This window comes from Tachypleus tridentatus, chromosome 9 (genome assembly GCF_004210375.1).
Source record: "Tachypleus tridentatus isolate NWPU-2018 chromosome 9, ASM421037v1, whole genome shotgun sequence".
Lineage (NCBI taxonomy): Eukaryota > Metazoa > Arthropoda > Merostomata > Xiphosura > Limulidae > Tachypleus > Tachypleus tridentatus.
The window spans coordinates 159,286,874-159,305,055 of NC_134833.1; the positions used below are offsets into that span (position 1 = coordinate 159,286,874).

The following is an 18,182-nucleotide window of genomic DNA, read 5'->3' on the forward strand; positions in this document are numbered from 1 at the left end:
GCAATGTACTCATTAAGCCTTAAAGTTGATATCATATGACTGCAAAGATGTTTATATCTCACATCCCATTTAATTTATCCAATTTAGGTTCAATGCCACGGACTTGTAAATACACTTACTGATTTTTAATGTTTTCTTTATAAAAGAAAAATTATTTTCTCTGAAGAAATACGTTGCCATATTTAGTAAACTGTGTCACTAGATAAAGCAGTTGTAAGTTATCGAAGTAGTGTAACCATCGTAACACGTCCCAGATAAATACGAGGAAATGTTTGTTAAAACTCGTATTTACAGATGTAAAAGAACTGTCCAATAAAGCAAGATCCTGGATTACTTTGTGTTGAAAGTGATATTCTGTTTTGACAGATCACAACACAAACAGATACTGTTAATAGATACTGATGTACTGCCCTAAACTATAAACATTAATGGAATTACGCTTTGTGTAAACAGACTCCCCAGTGACGTCATTACAACAACTTTTGGGGGAAGGAAGACAAAGCTGAACTGTAAGTTCTACAAAAAACATAAACTGTTCATGACGTATGTAACGCAGTTACCGTTGTATAAGTTTATTTTAATGCCCACAGTTGTTTCAATATAGTTTATACGCATGTGACGTATATTGTTGGATGTGTATTGTGAAAGTCCCGTCTGTTTTCTAAATTTGTAGAAGATTCTTGAGAGTGAGAATGAACAATATTTGTTTTACGAAACCACTAGCGTGTTCGAACATTGAAGGTTCCAGAATTTCGATTGATTCACATAAAAGCAACTACCAGAGAGACAGTAATAGATTATTAACAACCAGCTACAGACAATGTGCTACAGACCTCGCAAGCTATAATTGTAATTAATCCTTATTAATCTGAACACTACAGATTTTTGCCACAAGCATCATAGATTTCGAACATTACAGACCGTTTAACTTCAATGAATTAACTTCGGACGTTTGCACTTCTAGGAGGGCATTAAATGACTTAACTGGTAAAAAGTCAGCGGTGTGAAGCCAATCAAACCAGCTAACTTAATCAAAATGTGTAACAATATCAGCTTAGAATTAATTTGCTCGTCGTGGATCTCGATAGTCGATAAAATATTCAATTCTAGACCGAATGTAAGACTCAGTATCGTCTGTATGCTTGTAGAACTGTTGTATATAAATCATTCTTTGTAATACCCGCTATTATAAATTGTAATGTTATTTGTATATTAAAATATATTTGTGTTAAGAAATATAAAATTGTGTGTATCGGTGTTGTTGGCAAATATCATAAATATTATATTACCATTTAATTAACTTTTAAATTCAAATTTCCGGTTATTTGAAATAGCAATATATAATGTACTTAACATAATTAATTGGAGACTCGTCCTAAATAGATTATAATATGTAACACGTATAATGTTCTCCCAACCACCATAGTCCCCTAGTTACCACTACGAATTGTCTCTCTAGTTAGAAGTGTAGACCACTGTTGTCTTTAAAGTGTTATACCTCTTTACTGTGTATGTTTCCCATGAGCTGTCAAATGTACAATGACATTGGTTTCCAGTATCTGTTTCAACAGTCTAGTCACAAAGTAATCCTTAGGAGTTACATCCAGCGACTTCACCAGTATGCTTTTGTATAAAATTGCATGATTTGTTTGTTTGGAATTTCGCACAAAGCTACACGAGGGCTATCTGCGCTAGCCGTCCATGACTTAGCAATGTAAGTCTAGAGGGAAGGCAGCTAGTCATCACCACTCACCGCCAACTCTTGGGCTACTCCAGGGGTTCCCAACCTTTTGGCACTCGCGACATGAAAATGTAATTGATGAAATAAAATTAACGTTATCTCAAGCTACTTCTAACAAGGCTACGCGACGCCCCTGCCAAGGCTTCGCGACCCACCGGTTGGGAGCCCCTGGGCTACTCTTTTAACAACGAATAGTGGGATTGACGGTCACATTGTAACGCCCCCCACAGATTACGAGTTGTATGCCTTAACCCACCTGACCATGCCGGTCCAGTAACTGCATGAATGTATATTATATTCTTCAATTGTTTCAGATATGCAATGGTTGAATGCTGGAATATGACTTGTCGCAGGTCTCTTTCTGAATGGTCGTGGATGCGCAAGTTGATACATATTTCTTTGTTTCCCAGTGCCACTAAATATAAGATGCGCATCCATGATTGAAATTCTACATCTCCAGCCTAATAACAAACTCTTGATCTGCGTATTTGATTATTTTGTGCGTATTGAAAATAATTTCAATATAAAACACTGAAACTCACATATTTTAGTTTATGTATATATGTCAATAAGTAATATCTATGTTGCACACACGTTACTGACAGTATGTTGTGAAAAACTTACTTCTAATAAATCAACATCGTGGAGTCTTAGATAGATTTATGAAAGTTTGGACAGGTTGGAAACAGAAAGTTCTAAGCAATATAATGACTCCCTTACGTATCTTTGGAAACTTCCAATTAGGTGAGTTTATGCCACTGAAAAAAAATGAATAAATAAAAACATTCCACATCTTTACCACAATTATATCGATATTAAACTGCCACAAACAAACGTCTACCAGTAACCATTGCGTATGTCAATAACTCCTCTAAAATATAATAATACATTAAAGAAGCCCCTAAAATCGCTGCTACAATGATCAAGGTGTTTCCTTAAATTAAAGATTAATTGTTGGACGTAGTAGTGGTGACGTAGTAGTGGTGATATATGTAAGGATTATATGGTTTAACCTACACATAACTTTGGCTTACTGAATCACTTTCGGTCCAGCATGGCCAGGTGGTTAAGGCATTCGACTCGTACTACGAGGGTTGCGGTTTCGAATCCCCGTCGCAGCAAACATGCTTGCCCTTTCAACCGTGGGGCGCTATAATGTTACGGTCAATTTCACTATTCGTTGGTAAAAGAGTAGCCCAAGGGTTGGCGGTGGGTGGTGATGACTAGCTGCCTTCCCTCCAGTCTTACACTGCTAAATTAGGGACGGCTAGAGCGAAATTCAAAACACAACCAAAGAAACAATTGAATCACTTCATGTTGGATTAAGTAGGATGTTTTATGGTTAATGCCAAGCTAACCAATGGATATTTATCTTTCTTTATTCTCTCAGCTGATTCAGATTCTTTATCGTAAATCAGAAAATTTTAGGGAAGCAGATCTGTATGTGCGTCTGTATATGTATAACTGTTTTAGAGTCAAACATAGCATAATTCTTCCAATCCTATAAAGATAAAGGCTTATGGCGGTAACTAAAAACACAATTCATAAAACAATGAGTTTTTTCTCCTATTTTTCAGTTAGTAGTTTTATATTTTACCAGAAATTCCAACTGGAATATCATATGTTTTATTTTATCGAAAAAAAAATTTTTGGAAGGATTTGTTTTGTTTTAAAGTTGATGGGAAGTTACACAAGGGCTATCTACGCTGATTAAAATGAAGGAAAAATAAACATTTATTTATATAATCTTATAATATAACATTTAAACGGTATGTGATTATGATTCATGTTGGAAAACGTGGAATAATTTGTTTGCTTGTTTTAGGGCAAAGCACTACAGGGCTGCCCTCTATGTTCACTGCGGGAAATCGAATGCTGTTATAAGTTTCTAAACTTACAGCTGTTCCATCTGGGACGATTTTGGAGAAAGCATGACAATTATTAATATTATCTTCAGATTATAGCAAACTATGAACTTAGAGGTAAATTGAAAATCAACCTGATCATTGGGATGACTAATTAATTTTTTTTTTTTAATTTCGCGCATAGCTACTCGAGGGTTATCTGCGCTAACCGTTCCTAATTTAGCAGTGTAAGGCTAGAGAGAAGGCAGCTAGTCATCACCACCCACCGGCAACTCTTGGCCTACTCTTTTACCAACGAATAGTGGGATTGACCGTCACATTATAACGCTCCCATGGCTGAAAGGGCGAGCATGTTAGGTGAGATGGAAATCAGCTAATTAAATATACTTTTCTTACATATCGCTTACAAAGGTTAATTTACATTGAGTTCTAGTAAAAAACTAAGTTATGTTAAATAAGGGTTAAGTGACAGTAAAAATGAGGAAACTTTCGTATTTGTTCTCAAATTTGGATGAAAAATCAAATTTCAAAGAACCTAAAAATCTTCTTAGCCTGGAAGCTGAATCATTATTAATTCAACCCTGTTTTCTGCACTGCATTTTGCAACCAGATTAAACCGGAAATAAGAAAGTTGTTTTTTTCTTTCTTTACGTAACATTACTTGGTATTAAATATCTTGTCGTCACATCCATCAGGAAGATCAACCCCAGTAACTTGGCACGTTTAGTATTTGGTAATAAGTTAATTTGTAGCTAAGTCCTTACAATTAGACAGAAGTATCGTAGTTTCAGAAAATGACCGTGTCGTGTATGACGAAGTTTTATTTGCTTTCTATGTGTGTGACCACTTCTGTTACCAAAGTAGATTATGCGGCTTAATTTGTACTTTACTGTGAAATTCCCTTGGTTTGTACACGTTCTATCAAGCTACATTATTTTGTACCCTCTGAACTTGGATAATTTTTTCAATATTTAAGTATTTCCATATTTTTCTGCCTGTTTTACAGACCAATCAGAATGGAAATAAATGTGCCAACAATACTGAATGACACTGACATCTGTAACAAGTCAGTTTCAACAATGAGTCCTGTGAATAATTTCAATATTGTTTTGTACTTTGCCACATGTCTCATTATTTTTTTCGGTATTGTTGGTCTCTGTGGTAACCTATTAACTATTGTTGCCCTAGTTAAAAGTTCACAGATACGTGGTTCGACAACTGCTGCTTTTATTGTAAGTCTGAGTGTTGTAGATTTCTTGTATTATATCATCAGTCTGCCTTTCACTGCTTCTGATTATATCCTCCAGAGATGGATATATGGTGACGCCCTCTGTGTTTTTTATCCCTTCATGCAATACTTTACTTGTGGACTATCTTTACTCTCAGTCACAGCGATTTCTATCAACCGTTACGTTCTCATTGCACACCAGAATCTCTATAATAAAATTTATAACAAACAGGGCACTGCAGCCATCATTATTGGATATTGGCTGTTTGCTTTTATCATATTGTTCCCTACGTTAATTGGCAAATGGGGGCGGTTTGGTTACGACGAAAAAATTTTTACTTGTACTATTTTGGAGGTCGATGGACGATCTTCTAAATCGTTCGTTTTCGGTTTGGCTTTTTTTATACCGTGCGTAGCCATTGTGATCTGTTATGCACGAATATTTTGGGTCGTGAGAAAGAGTTCTCGTCGAATGAAAATGCACTCGAACTTGAACATTACGGAAGATACAAAGGGTAGTGATGCGAAAAAACGCGAACAAGAGTGGCATATGACAAAAATGGTCCTTATCATCTTCTGTACTTTTCTGATTTGTAATCTCCCTATTACTATTGTTAAGGTGAGTACTGGTTAGGGGCCTTACATAAATATGACACTGTTTTTATAGCTAATAATGCTTTTGTCTGTAAATATATGTGAAATATTTAAAACGGTTTTTTTGTCAACTTCTGAATTTCAGAATTTTCTGTTTTGTAATGAATGGAAGTAATTGAAATTAATTATAAATTATGAATAATTTATGTTTATTTAGAATATTGGTGGTTCTGTTGAAGAATTTGACCAGGTGGCTAAAACAGTTTGTAGAATGTTCCATACTACCATAACATTGTTAAATACAAATAATATGAACCTGTAATGACTGATTATGAAAAAAAAACCTTTCTGGTTCGTTTTTGTTTAGCCATAAAGTGGTGTACAACATCTGTAGATCTCCTTGTACACTTCTGAACTTCATTATTTGAACAATGTCTTCACTTACCATTTGAATTATCATTACTTCTAATTAACGACAAAAATTACGAATTTACTCAGATGTAAGAAATTTGTTCCTTCATTTGAAGATACAACTAAATGTTTTATTTAATATACATATAAATTTAAATTAATAATTAGGCTTAGGAATTGTACAGATTACTAATATGACAATGGGAACAATGGCCCAACATGGCCAGGTGGGTTAAGGCGTTCAACTCGTAATCTGAGGGTCGCGGGTTCGAATACCCGTCACGCCAAACATACTCGCCCTTTCAGCCGTGGGGGCATTATAATATTACAGTTAATCCCACTATTCGTTGGTAAAAGAGTAGCCCAAGAGTTGTCGGTGGTCAGTGATGACTAGCTACCTTCCCTCTAGTCTTACACTACTAAATTAGGGACCGCTAGCGCAGATAGCCCTCGAGTAACTTTGCGCGAAATTCGAAAACAAATACTATATTTTTGAAAATAGTTCTAGAATTTTATCAGTCCATCTGTCGAAAAAAACATATTTGCCACTAGGATTAAAAAATAAGTTTATTTAAGTGAAATTGGTACAATATATTTGCTCTAGAAAGATAAAACAAGTATATTTAAGTAGATATATTGGATTAATCACTGGGTGTATGTGCTACCGTCATGTTCTTTCACAACTAGATAAACAAAGTTTAGTACTAATGTCTTAAAGTTTAGCCAAATTGAATATAAATATGTACGTGCTCTGGGTAAGGTACAGATCCGACATTATAATTAAACACGTTTGTGTTTACCGTATCATTAATTAATATAAAACGTCTTGTGTGAGTTGACGACAGGAAGTAGTTACATCATTGAGAAGATGTAGGATGATTTTGTTTCAGTCTCTTCGACATCTTCCTCACAATAACATATTTCTATACGACTACGGTGACTACTAGGAAATATGACAGCATAAAAAGGAAGTGTCTGGGACTAAATGTAGCATTCCGGGAAGTTCATGAGGGAAGTTTCACTCACTTATTGTAAAAAAATGTACCCGTTAGTCACCTTCAAAAAAATAATATTTTGAGCTATTCAACTGTTTGTTTTGAATTTCGCGCAAAGCTACACAAGGGCTATATGCGCTAGCCGTCCCTAATATTGCAGTGTAAGACTAGAGGGAAGGCAACTAGTCATCACCACCCACCGCCAACTCTTGGGCTAATCTTTTACCAACGACTAGTGGGATTGACCGTCACATTATAACGCCCCCACGGCTGAAAGGGCGAGCAAGTTTGGTGAGACGGGGATTCGAACCCCCGACCCTCGGATTACGATTTGAACGCCTTAACCCACCTGGCCATGCAGGGGCCCTTACTCGACTGTGTTCAAGAATATTCAATGAAGAAATTGGATTCTTAGAAATAAAAGGTTTCTATCTTACAATAGCACTTCAGATAAGGCTTGTTAGTGTTAAATGTAAAATAACCATGTGTCTTCGACATGTTATTTCAGGTTACAGATAAACAAAACAACTGCCTGATTCTACAAGTATTCGTTTCGATCTTGGTCTACGCGAACTCTTCTATTAACCCTATTATCTACGTTGTCATAAACAAACAGTATCGACAAGCCTACATAAACCTTTTTCATTAGCAGTGGAGTTACCGAAAACTGACTGGATCTATTTGAATTTTTAGAACAAATATTAAATGATTGACAAGTTGCTAATTTTTCAATTAGCAGCAAGTACGTGGCGCTGTTTACTTTTCGTGATATGATCTCACAAAGAGTTAATTTAAATTTATAAAAGCTGTTTGTGTATGTATGCTCATCACTGATATGCCACCACAGATATGGGTCTTGGTTGACATGACCAGCATGTTTGGTATTTGTACATTATTTTCGTGGCAAGTTTCCAATTATGCGACGGTGCAATACCTTCAGTGGGAGACTTATGACAGAAGGATTGTTGTTATTATGAAGAGACAGAGAGTCAGAAAAGAAAGCGTTCAGAACTCTTCTTTAAAGAAAGAAAACTTGCACAGTAGAACCTCTACCACAAGGGTAGGATCCACTCGCTAGCCCAAACAACAAACAGAACCCATCTTTATGAAAGTGAAATCTCTCCCTCGCAGAAAACAGCTTGATTTTTTATTTTAATTTAAAAGTTAATTCAATGTTAATATGTATTAAATTTACGATATTTGCCAACAAGAGTGACAGATACAATTTTCTTTCTTAACACAAATATATGTCAATGCATAAACAACAATACAATTTATAATGACAGTTATTACAAGTAGTTATTGCAGATAATGACTGAGATATAAAAAATACAAACTTACAAACTATGCTAAGTGTTCTATCTGGTTGAGAACTGACTCCCTGCTAATATAGCGGTATGTCTTCGGATTTACAATACTAAAATCAGCGGTTCGATTCCATCTGTGGACTGGCTCAGCAGATAGCCCAATGTGGTTTTACTATAAGAAAATACACACACACACTGGTCTAGAAGTGAATATTTCATCGTTAATTACAATTCATAATTTCCCAACGTCTTATACAGTTTGTTTTGTAATTTAACAGAAAGTTACAGAAGACCAGTTTGCAAGTGTATATAGCAAAGGTATCCCTAATTTTGAACTGATATACAAGATAAAAGGTAGCACCTTCCGTCAACTCCTCAGCTACCCTTGTCTGGTTGAATAGATGGATCTAACTTTCACTCTTGTAACACATACACTACACTACACCAAGGTGCAAGGTGCATTTTTATGGTGGTGAGTAGCGAACCATGAATTCTCGGATACAAACTCTGGACACAATAATCACTAGACCATTCTTGCCCTAATTTATAAAGTGCAATCTATATACTACTATTTAACAAATACCTGAAAAATACATATTACTAGTTATTGCATGAAGGGTCGGACAATAAGAGGGGCTAATGGGTGCAATTGTCCTGAGATCCTCTGAATAATAGGGGGAGAAAAATACAAACTGGATGTATCAGTGAAATACATGTTTCTAACAATATCACAATAATAACAACAGTTTTAAGCCCTTCATATAAACGTATTATTTAACACGTAATGTATACCTCCGCGGTACAAGTTTGTTGTCAGTCACAAGAGAATATTTAAAAGTAATTAGCTATATGTTTTTTGTATTGATGCTCTCATGACGTAACGGAGCTAAAGCCGGATTTTTCCTAAACCAACTGAAACTCAACTGTATTTTAACAACATGGCCTGGCATGGCCAGGTGGGTTGAGGTATTCGACTCGTAATCTGGGGGTCGCGGGTTCGAATTCCTGTCGCACAAAAACATATAGCCCTTTTAGCCGTGGAGGCGTTATAATGTGACGTTCAATCCCGCTATTCGTTGGTAAAAGAGTAGCCCAAGAGTTGGCGGTGGGTGGTGATGACTAGCTGCCTTCCCTCTAGTCTTACACTGCTAAATTAGGGAGGGCTAGCGCAGATAGCCCTCGAGTAGCTTTGCGCGAAATTCAAAACAAACAAAAACCAAATCCAAATCTTGTAACAAAACACTGACTTCAACACACCTTTCCGTAAGAACACATTGGTCTACCTTTCCTAAGTCCTCCGTCTTCCTTTCTATGGTAATGTTGTTATTTTTATTAGCACTTAAACTGAAAAAGTCTTTGATTATAGCAACCGAAATCTTTAGTTTCTCAACCCAATCATGCTTTAAGGTACCATGATACCAATAGTATCATGTCATGCTTTAAGGTACCATGATACCAATAGTATCATGTCATGCTTTAAGGTACCATGATACCAATAGTATCATGTCATGCTTTAAGGTACCACGATACCAATAGTATCATGTCATGCTTTTAAGGTACCACGATACCAATAGTATCATGTCATGCTTTAAGGTACCACGATACCAATAGTATCATGTCATGCTTTAAGGTACCACGATACCAATAGTATCATGTCATGCTTTAAGGTACCACGATACCAATAGTATCATGTCATGCTTTAAGGTACCATGATACCAATAGTATCATGTCATGCTTTAAGGTACCACGATACCAATAGTATCATGTCATGCTTTAAGGTACCACGATACCAATAGTATCATGTCATGCTTTAAGGTACCACGATACCAATAGTATCATGTCATGCTTTAAGGTACCACGATACCAATAGTATCATGTCATGCTTTAAGGTACCACGATACCAATAGTATCATGTCATGCTTTAAGGTACCACGATACCAATAGTATCATGTCATGCTTTAAGGTACCACGATACCAATAGTATCATGTCATGCTTTAAGGTACCACGATACCAATAGTATCATGTCATGCTTTAAGGTACCACGATACCAATAGTATCATGTCATGCTTTAAGGTACCACGATACCAATAGTATCATGTCATGCTTTAAGGTACCACGATACCAATAGTATCATGTCATGCTTTAAGGTACCACGATACCAATAGTATCATGTCATGCTTTAAGATACCACGATACCAATAGTATCATGTCATGCTTTAAGGTACCATGATACCAATAGTATCATGTCATGCTTTAAGGTACCATGATACCAATAGTATCATGTCATGCTTTAAGGTACCATGATACCAATAGTATCATGTCCTTGTCGGTCGAAACCTAACTCATATAAATCCTTCAAACCCACAAATGTTTCATGGTACCAACTGTATTTAGACTTCGCAGGATATGCTGTTAATTGTTTTTAAATAATACTTGATTTGAGCACTTCTTTCATTTCGAAAACAAATTATGCGCTGTTTGCGTGTTCTTCTGTCCCAACGCTAGCAAGGTGAAAGATTTATTTGGAGATGTTTCATCCCTTCATCACATTTCCGGTTCCGTTTGTTAGTTTGTTTGGTTTGTGTTGAACATCGCTCAACACCTACACGATGGCTATCTGAGCTAGCTGTCCCAAATTTAGCAGTGTAAGACTAGATGGAAGGCAGATAGCCGTCATCACCCACGGCCAACTCTTGGGCTATTCTTTTACCAACGAATAGTGGGATTGATCGCGTATTTTAACGCTCCCATGGCTGAAATGGTGGGCATATTTGGTGTTACCGGGATTCGAACCAGCGAATCTTAGATTACGAGTCAAGCGCCCAAACATACAGCCCTTTTCGCCGTGGAAGCGTTATAATGTGCCAGGCCCCATCCGGCCCTGATTTGCCTGTATTTCATCAGCATTGGAATATTCAAGTTGGACTAACGCAAGTCGATTTTTTGAAACAAAATTTTGCTTAATTTGAACATTCTTGTTCCATCATTTTCTCGTCTTTGACAATTTCAATACTTTGAATCCTGGATAAGTTGAACATGATTTTTGAACCATTTGATGTCATGTGTTGATCTGCTTCCAAATTCTGTCAGTACACTTGCATGAAATAACAGGTTCCTTAAAATCACTTGCATCCACAAGAACTGCAGTTGTTCCTGCAATGTCACCCTGAAATCAAAGAGCAGAAACGATCCATCCTTTCAATGTGATGTCATTTCCATCTTCCAATTACGCTTTCAAAGCCGTATTCACGAATGAAAAGTGGTGTCAAAGTGCGTTTTTTTCCTGTTTTTGCCTCTGTATAGACCAGTCTAGCTGTCCATCTGGATTATTGTTAATTTAACTCATTATTAAACTTACAAATGTATGAAGTAAGCTCCTGAAATCCAAGTCCTGCAACGTTAACCTGTCGAATGTGACGTCACGAAGGTCTAAAAAGTAAGTCTTAACTTTTGTTATCATAACTAAAATGGCAAGATTACTTACTTGGACATTACCCTGGTTTGTGTATCCATCTTATACATAATCCACAAAAGTATTTTCAGTAATTTACTAAATAATCATAATATCCTATTTGATTCTCCCTGAACTTCGTGGGAAGATGTTTTGTTTGTGCTCCAATACGCAAAGCATTTTTGTTCAGTCGTTAGATATATCTTCCATAATAGTTGCAATGGCTTTGAACCGAATCCTATTCCTTAAACAGTGCGAAACGTAGCATATTACTGAACCTTTTGACGCAGGTATACACCGAAGCATGTTCAAGATCTCTGGACGATATTTCCCCATAACTGTATGCAAGAAAACTTTCACTTCTGTTTTAAAACATGTGTAGCAGGTACTGCATTTGTTACAATCTGAAATTCAGTCACCACCTGCTGTCACTGTTCTCAAGCATTGTCCATCATCTACCGCTATAGCATGTAGACAAGAGTACAATAGATCAGTGCTCCAATGCTGAAGATGTCATTTGGCGTACGCAAACGACATGGAATTCTCCATCGATTCCCACTCGTCCACGATGTATTGCGTCATGGCCTTCACGCTTTCAATGTCTATATTGCAATATTCCATTTCTTTCACGCGTGCTACCATCCTCTTAAAAATGTCGCTTGTCTACTTTATGTAGAAAATTCTATTTTATCTAACCTTCACTTGCTCGTGAGATTCATCGCATCTTTGAATATTGACTCTCCAACTTACTGTGCCGAATCATCATGTGCTTCATTGTACTGGTTTCATAATGCTTCCAAACACTTTCCTCTTAAGTCTAGTACTGGTAGATGTCGAAATAAATAACCTGGAAGTCATAGGTTGCGAACTGATCCAGGCTTTAGATCAAGTGTTGTATTCAGAAAAACGATTAAGCTTGCTCAGTTAGTTCGAAAACTGAATTTTTTTTCGAGGGAAGTTTTTCAGCTTTCAATATATCAAAAGTCTTGCGTAAGCTTACAAGTTGTAATTTGCCACACAGCATTCTTTTTACACGGACAATGAAGCCATTCACTTTCCCCTCTTGTTCTGCTTTTCATGACTTCTTGCTGAATCAAACCACCTTCCTTTTGTAGTAGGTCATGAAGTAACTGTCGATCAAGAGATTTTGCAAGCATACTTTGAGCAACCATTGTATTAGTCAAAACACCAAGTTGAATAACGTGTTTACCCAGCTTATTCCTATTATCCATTTGGTTTGGACCTTCAACCAATCCTTATAGCATTTCTGGATCAGACGGACATAGTAACCTCAGACCTCCGCTAGTCACAAGACCACATACACGCTTGTACAGCTCTCGCTCAGTTTTCAATGCCCAATATCATACAAATTTTCTTCAATTTGTCAAGCTCGGTCAATACAATTGACCTTAGTTGCCCTAAGCACTGACCGTCTGGTCATTCTTCCCTTTCTTACTGACCTTTGGATCTTTCGCACCACTCCACAGATACCTTATGGGATAGCAAGGAAATGGTTTGCTGTACATAAAAACACACGTTCGAATCACTAATCGCATCTTCCACCACGTGACAAAGAAGGGTGAGTTCGTGCATCGCGTTATTTTATTGAATAATCATTTCTTCGTCTTCAAACAGCGAATCACACAACAAATAAAGTTTCTAATAATTAATAATTACATTAATTTTGACCAGGAACATTAATATTTAATTAGCTCTCCTTACATATTATATTATTCAGTTTTGATCCCTGTAGGCAACTTTCTTGTGGATATATCTTGCTACAGGCCTTCTCGTAACTTAGACCACAGTTTCGAAACAGCTAAATCTTATACGTATGGCAGTGTTATTCGGTTTTTGTGGTATTTTTCAGCGCAAAAAAAAAAATTCCGAAATTTTGATTTTTGTTTCTGCGAAAACTTTCTAATTTCTGGTGTATTTCTGACTGATCAATATGGCCCGTCATTGCCAGGTAGTTAAGGCACTCGACCCGTAATCTGAGGGTCGCGGGTTTGAATCCCCGTCACAGCAAGCACGCTCGCCCTTTCAGCTGCGGGGGCGTTATAACGTGACAGTCAATTCCACTATTCATTGGTAAAAGAGTAGCTCAGGAGTTGGCGGTGATGGGTGATGACTAGCTGCCTTCCCTCTAGTCTTACACTGCTAAATTAGGGACGGCTAGCGCAGATAGCCCTCGTGTAGCTTTGTGCGAAATTCAAAAAAACAAACAAACTGATCACCCATATATATATATATTTGATGCAGTTTTAAATTCGCTGAAGAAAGCTGTTGAAACTATGATTATATAAACATGCAACTGAATTTATTTTCAAAACTAATTGTTTGTGTCTTATTCTTCTTGTTGCTTGCATAGTATGAGGACAACCTCTCCTTCAAAAACTGGGCTTCGAATCATGAAGCGCCGCTGCGCGGAGTTTCTAAAAATAACACATGATTGTCTTTAATCAGCCCTAATGTTGTGGATAGAAAATTATGATAAAAATTTAAAAAAATAAATTCTTGTATAAAAATTTGTCATTCTAACAAACTGTAACGCATTGTGTAAACTACTAACGTCTATGTATCTGTCCGCTTATAACTGGCTAACTGCTGAACCGATTGTTACTAAAGCCTGCATGTATTCTTAGGTCGTGAGGGGCGTGAACGACACTGGTGTATTATTTCAAAAGTTTTGAAGTTGACGTTACCAAACATATATAAAGATAAAGTGTGGGAAGTGCTCAAGGTATTTATTCCCTGTCAGCCACAGCCCGGCATGGCCAGGTGGGTTCGACTCCTCATCTGAGGGTCACGGGTTCAAATCCCGGTCGCACCAAACATATTCGCCTTTTCAGCCGTGAGGGCGTTATAATGTTACAGTCAATCTCATTATTCGTTAGTGAAAGAATAGCCCACGAGTTTGCAATTGGTGGTGATGATTAGCTGTCTTCCCTATAATCTTACTCTACTAAATTAGGGACGACTAGCGCAGATATCCCTCGTGTAGCTTTGCGCGAAATTAAAAAAACAAAAACAAAACCCTTTCAGCCGTAAATACCCTTAAGAACGAAGGCACGCGACTGCTGAAACAGTGTTCTTTAATAATTAATAACTAAATTAATTTGATCATAAAAATTAATATTTGATTAGGTACCCCCTGTTTCTAGGTTATATTATTTAGTTCTGATCTTTGTAGGTAACTTACTCTGAACAACAATTAATATCAGTTTGTCACCTATTCAAATACACGTAGCTATGCATCGTGCTGCCATCTATCCTATAAAAATGTTTCCTTTTTATGCTGATAAGAATGACTCGTTTCCGCTGGTTTTTATTCGTTTGTTTGTGTGTGACTGTGGATACGTCATGTGATTCGCTGTTTGAAAACTTTCTGACGAGGAAATGTTTACTCAAAAAAACAACATGTGTAATGTAAGACATGAACTCACTATTCGTCGTCACGTGGTGGAAGGCGCGATTAGTGATTCGAACACAAAACGCAAGACTTGCGAAAGGAAGGGTAACCTAGTTCTCTGAAGATATGACTTCTTTGTGTCAAACTCAAGCGATCTATAAACATCAAAGCACATAGCTTAACTGTTTCCAGGTTTGTTTACTAATAACTGGTTGAACTAGGTTATTTTCAAACTGGTGTGTGTATCTGTATTGCAAAAAGTTGGTAGTTTGTTCGTTGTCGACATAATGAGTAGTAAAATGACTTTTTGGAGTGAAATAACCGTTTCTGCTTTGTGCCAAACAAATAATTCGGAGTGAACGTTTTTCTATTACTTTTTATAATCATTCCAGTACAGGGAAAGACATTTGTTCCTCTAAGTGAACGGATTTTACGTTTCCGTACGACCTCGAGTATCCTGCGATTTAGAACGTGACTTATGTTCACTTTTGTTTAAACAGCCACTAATCCACGTTGTTCAAAAATCCTAAAATATTTTATTAAAAACCTGTATCAGCTAACTATGACAGGAGACCAGCATAAGTTGAGATTCCTTAGTGGAGATAATCGTTTAATAGAAAGTTACAAAATCGACGTTACTGAATCCGACATAAGTACAAGAAATGTGACGTCTAGTGTTTTGGCCCTATTTCAAGATTACCCACAGTCCTTGTTGAACTTCGGTGCTGCTTGTTGCATCATCTTATCCATCGTGGGTATCCCTAGCAATGTGATATCTGCTATAGCTATAACTCGTTATCCTCGGCTGAAGAAAAACATTACAACAGTTTTCATAATTAACCTGTGTATCGCAGACTGTTTGTTCTGTTCGTTCACCCTTCCATTCGCTGCGTCAACTTTTCTTCAACGCGGTTGGACTCATGGAGAAGCGCTTTGTGTGATCTTCCCTCTGATTCGATACTCCAACGGTGCAGTTTCGTTACAAAGTGTTGTGGCAATCGCTATCAACCGCTACATTCTAATATGTCACCCAAAAATCTATAAACAAATATACCAACGACATTGTTTGGTCGCCATGATAGCGCTCATCTGGATCTTTGCCTTTTCTCTTCTTCTTCCTCCATTGATCCAAGTTTGGGAAAACTTGATTTGATCCCAGCTCTGGCACTTGTACCATTTTGGAAGTCGATGGAAAATCACCAAAAACGTTTCTTTTCATATTTTCGTTTGTGTTTACTTCGACTGTTTTTGTATTTTGCTATACCCATATCTACTTCGTTGTTCGCAAGACCCAGAAACATGTACAAGAACAAAAGCAAAATACATTGTCAAAATGCTACGACAGTATAGAACAAGCGCCCTCTAGCTACAACAATTCTTCGTTTTCACCTACGATTGAGCTTCCAGATCAGAGAGATTCTCCATCTCTCAAAATTTCGCTTTCTTCCAAAATAAACAAGAAACTGTCCAAAGATATCAAACTTCTGCGTATGATTTTTGTCATTTTTTTAATGTTCGTGGTCTGTTATCTACCTATGACGTTGGTGAAAGTTCTGAAAGTAGAACAGAAAATCCCTGTGGTGCACGTGCTGGGCCACATCTTCATCTATTTAAGCGCCTGCATCAATCCAATCATCTATGTCTTGATGAGCAAGGAGTATAGGCAAGCATATAAGAACTTGTACTGTTGCTACCAGGAACCAAACGTTAGCAGCAGCGGACAGACGTAAACCATCTTTTTTCTGTGTTATACCTTAAAATGTGTTAACTACACGCAAATATTTTGTATGGACACAGGTAATTCGATAATGGAAATTAAAATGATTAATGTTCTCAGTAACTTACTTCCAGAGTGCCATTAAATTAATTAAAATTGTTTATGGCATAAATGTAAGACTGTTTAATTACGTTCCTTTAAAGTAAAGTGAAAAGGAAATCCATTTAAATACTTAGTAACGAAGTGTATTAACACTCGTTATTGAAATGTGAACCACATTTTATTGAGGTTAATTTTGTAAACACTGAATCATTTTGACAAGAATAATATGAATTGTATATTTTGAAAACAAGCAAACTTTCTGTCACCACACAGCATACGTTAGAACAAACACAGAATGAGATATATATATCAGACCATTCGAAACTATATCGATGAAACCGTCACTGTATTTTATATAGCTGGAACAAACATGAGATAAAACAAATTTCAGACTCTTTGAACCTATATCTATGAAAACGTCACTATATATCAGTTGTTAGCTAAAACAAACACAGGATAAGACAGATTTCAGACCATTTAAACCTGTAACTATGAAATTATCAATTCGCTGTATATGTATGAACTGTTTGAATGCGATAAAGGACAATTATGAGACCATGACTGAAGTTCTAAGTTGTTTTGATTTACCGAATTACAAGCTGATAATATGGAAAACACAGATTTTTCACACACTTTACCTGTTACTAAAACACTCAGTACAACAACACTGTTTGTCTTTAATCACAAGGTCTTGTTTAAACCACGTTTTATAGAAGTTTGACAACTTTAATTGAACTTGTTCCGTAAGTAAGCTTAAGTTTTATGGAGTGTACTGCTGCTAGCCGTTATATAGCTAGCCTATATAAGCCTAACTACTCTAATAATTAATAATTAGCTTTAGATATTAGAATCAAGCCAGAGAAAAGGAAGAAATGTGGCTTTATGATAAATTTGTGGTTTTGATCATAACTTTAGTCTGCGTAGATTTTATGCACGTGATGTCAGGAGCTTCTGATTGGAGGAATGTGACGCCATGTTGGAAGGATACAAAAAGACCTTAGTCTCTTTTATGAATTTGTCATATTTCCAGATTTTGTATTTTTATATTGTATCAAAATAATTTACTCTCAAATTCGAGGGTAGTGATAAGTTTTAGTATTAATTTTAACATGGCAAGAAAAGAGTTAAAATGAATTAATTTACTTGAACTTTTAAGGCTTAAGTTTCGAAGGTTCTTGGAAATTCTTTCTCTTATGCGATGGAATGTCCTGATGTTAGGGTTTCAATTTCGTGTTTCTTTCCTTGGTTGGCAATTCCAACAAAAAAACTTGAAATATTCGCCTTTTAAATTTATTCTATCGTGCTAATACAAACGGGTTTGTTAAATTCAAGGTCAGTTCCTTCCCATTCCGAGATGG

At 36.6% G+C, this 18,182-nt stretch overlaps 1 protein-coding gene and 1 long non-coding RNA gene across 2 annotated transcripts in view; both read left to right on the forward strand.

Moving 5' to 3' along the window:
- Positions 1 to 4,409: 4,409 nt before the first annotated feature.
- On the forward strand, positions 4,410 to 8,975 carry LOC143226793 (G-protein coupled receptor moody-like). The gene is made up of 2 exons (XM_076458207.1): positions 4,410 to 5,453; positions 7,343 to 8,975. Exons 1-2 carry the CDS (start codon positions 4,623 to 4,625, stop codon positions 7,481 to 7,483), a joined length of 972 nt encoding a protein of 323 aa, XP_076314322.1. The 5' UTR covers positions 4,410 to 4,622; the 3' UTR covers positions 7,484 to 8,975.
- Positions 8,976 to 14,773: 5,798 nt separating this feature from the next.
- Positions 14,774 to 18,182, forward strand: part of LOC143226794 (uncharacterized) — a 29,240-nt gene continuing 25,831 nt past the window's right edge. The window contains exon 1 of the long non-coding RNA XR_013014739.1: positions 14,774 to 17,567. This is a non-coding gene — a long non-coding RNA (uncharacterized LOC143226794). The remainder of the gene's footprint in view (positions 17,568 to 18,182) is intronic.

Excerpts from the sequence above, each read along its gene's own strand:
- LOC143226793 (XM_076458207.1), top strand. The coding sequence starts at position 4,623 with ATGGAAATAAATGTGCCAACAATACTGAATGACACTGACATCTGTAAC. Across the intron at positions 5,454-7,342 it reads TCCCTATTACTATTGTTAAG|GTTACAGATAAACAAAACAA; the intron begins GTGAGTACTGGT and ends ATGTTATTTCAG.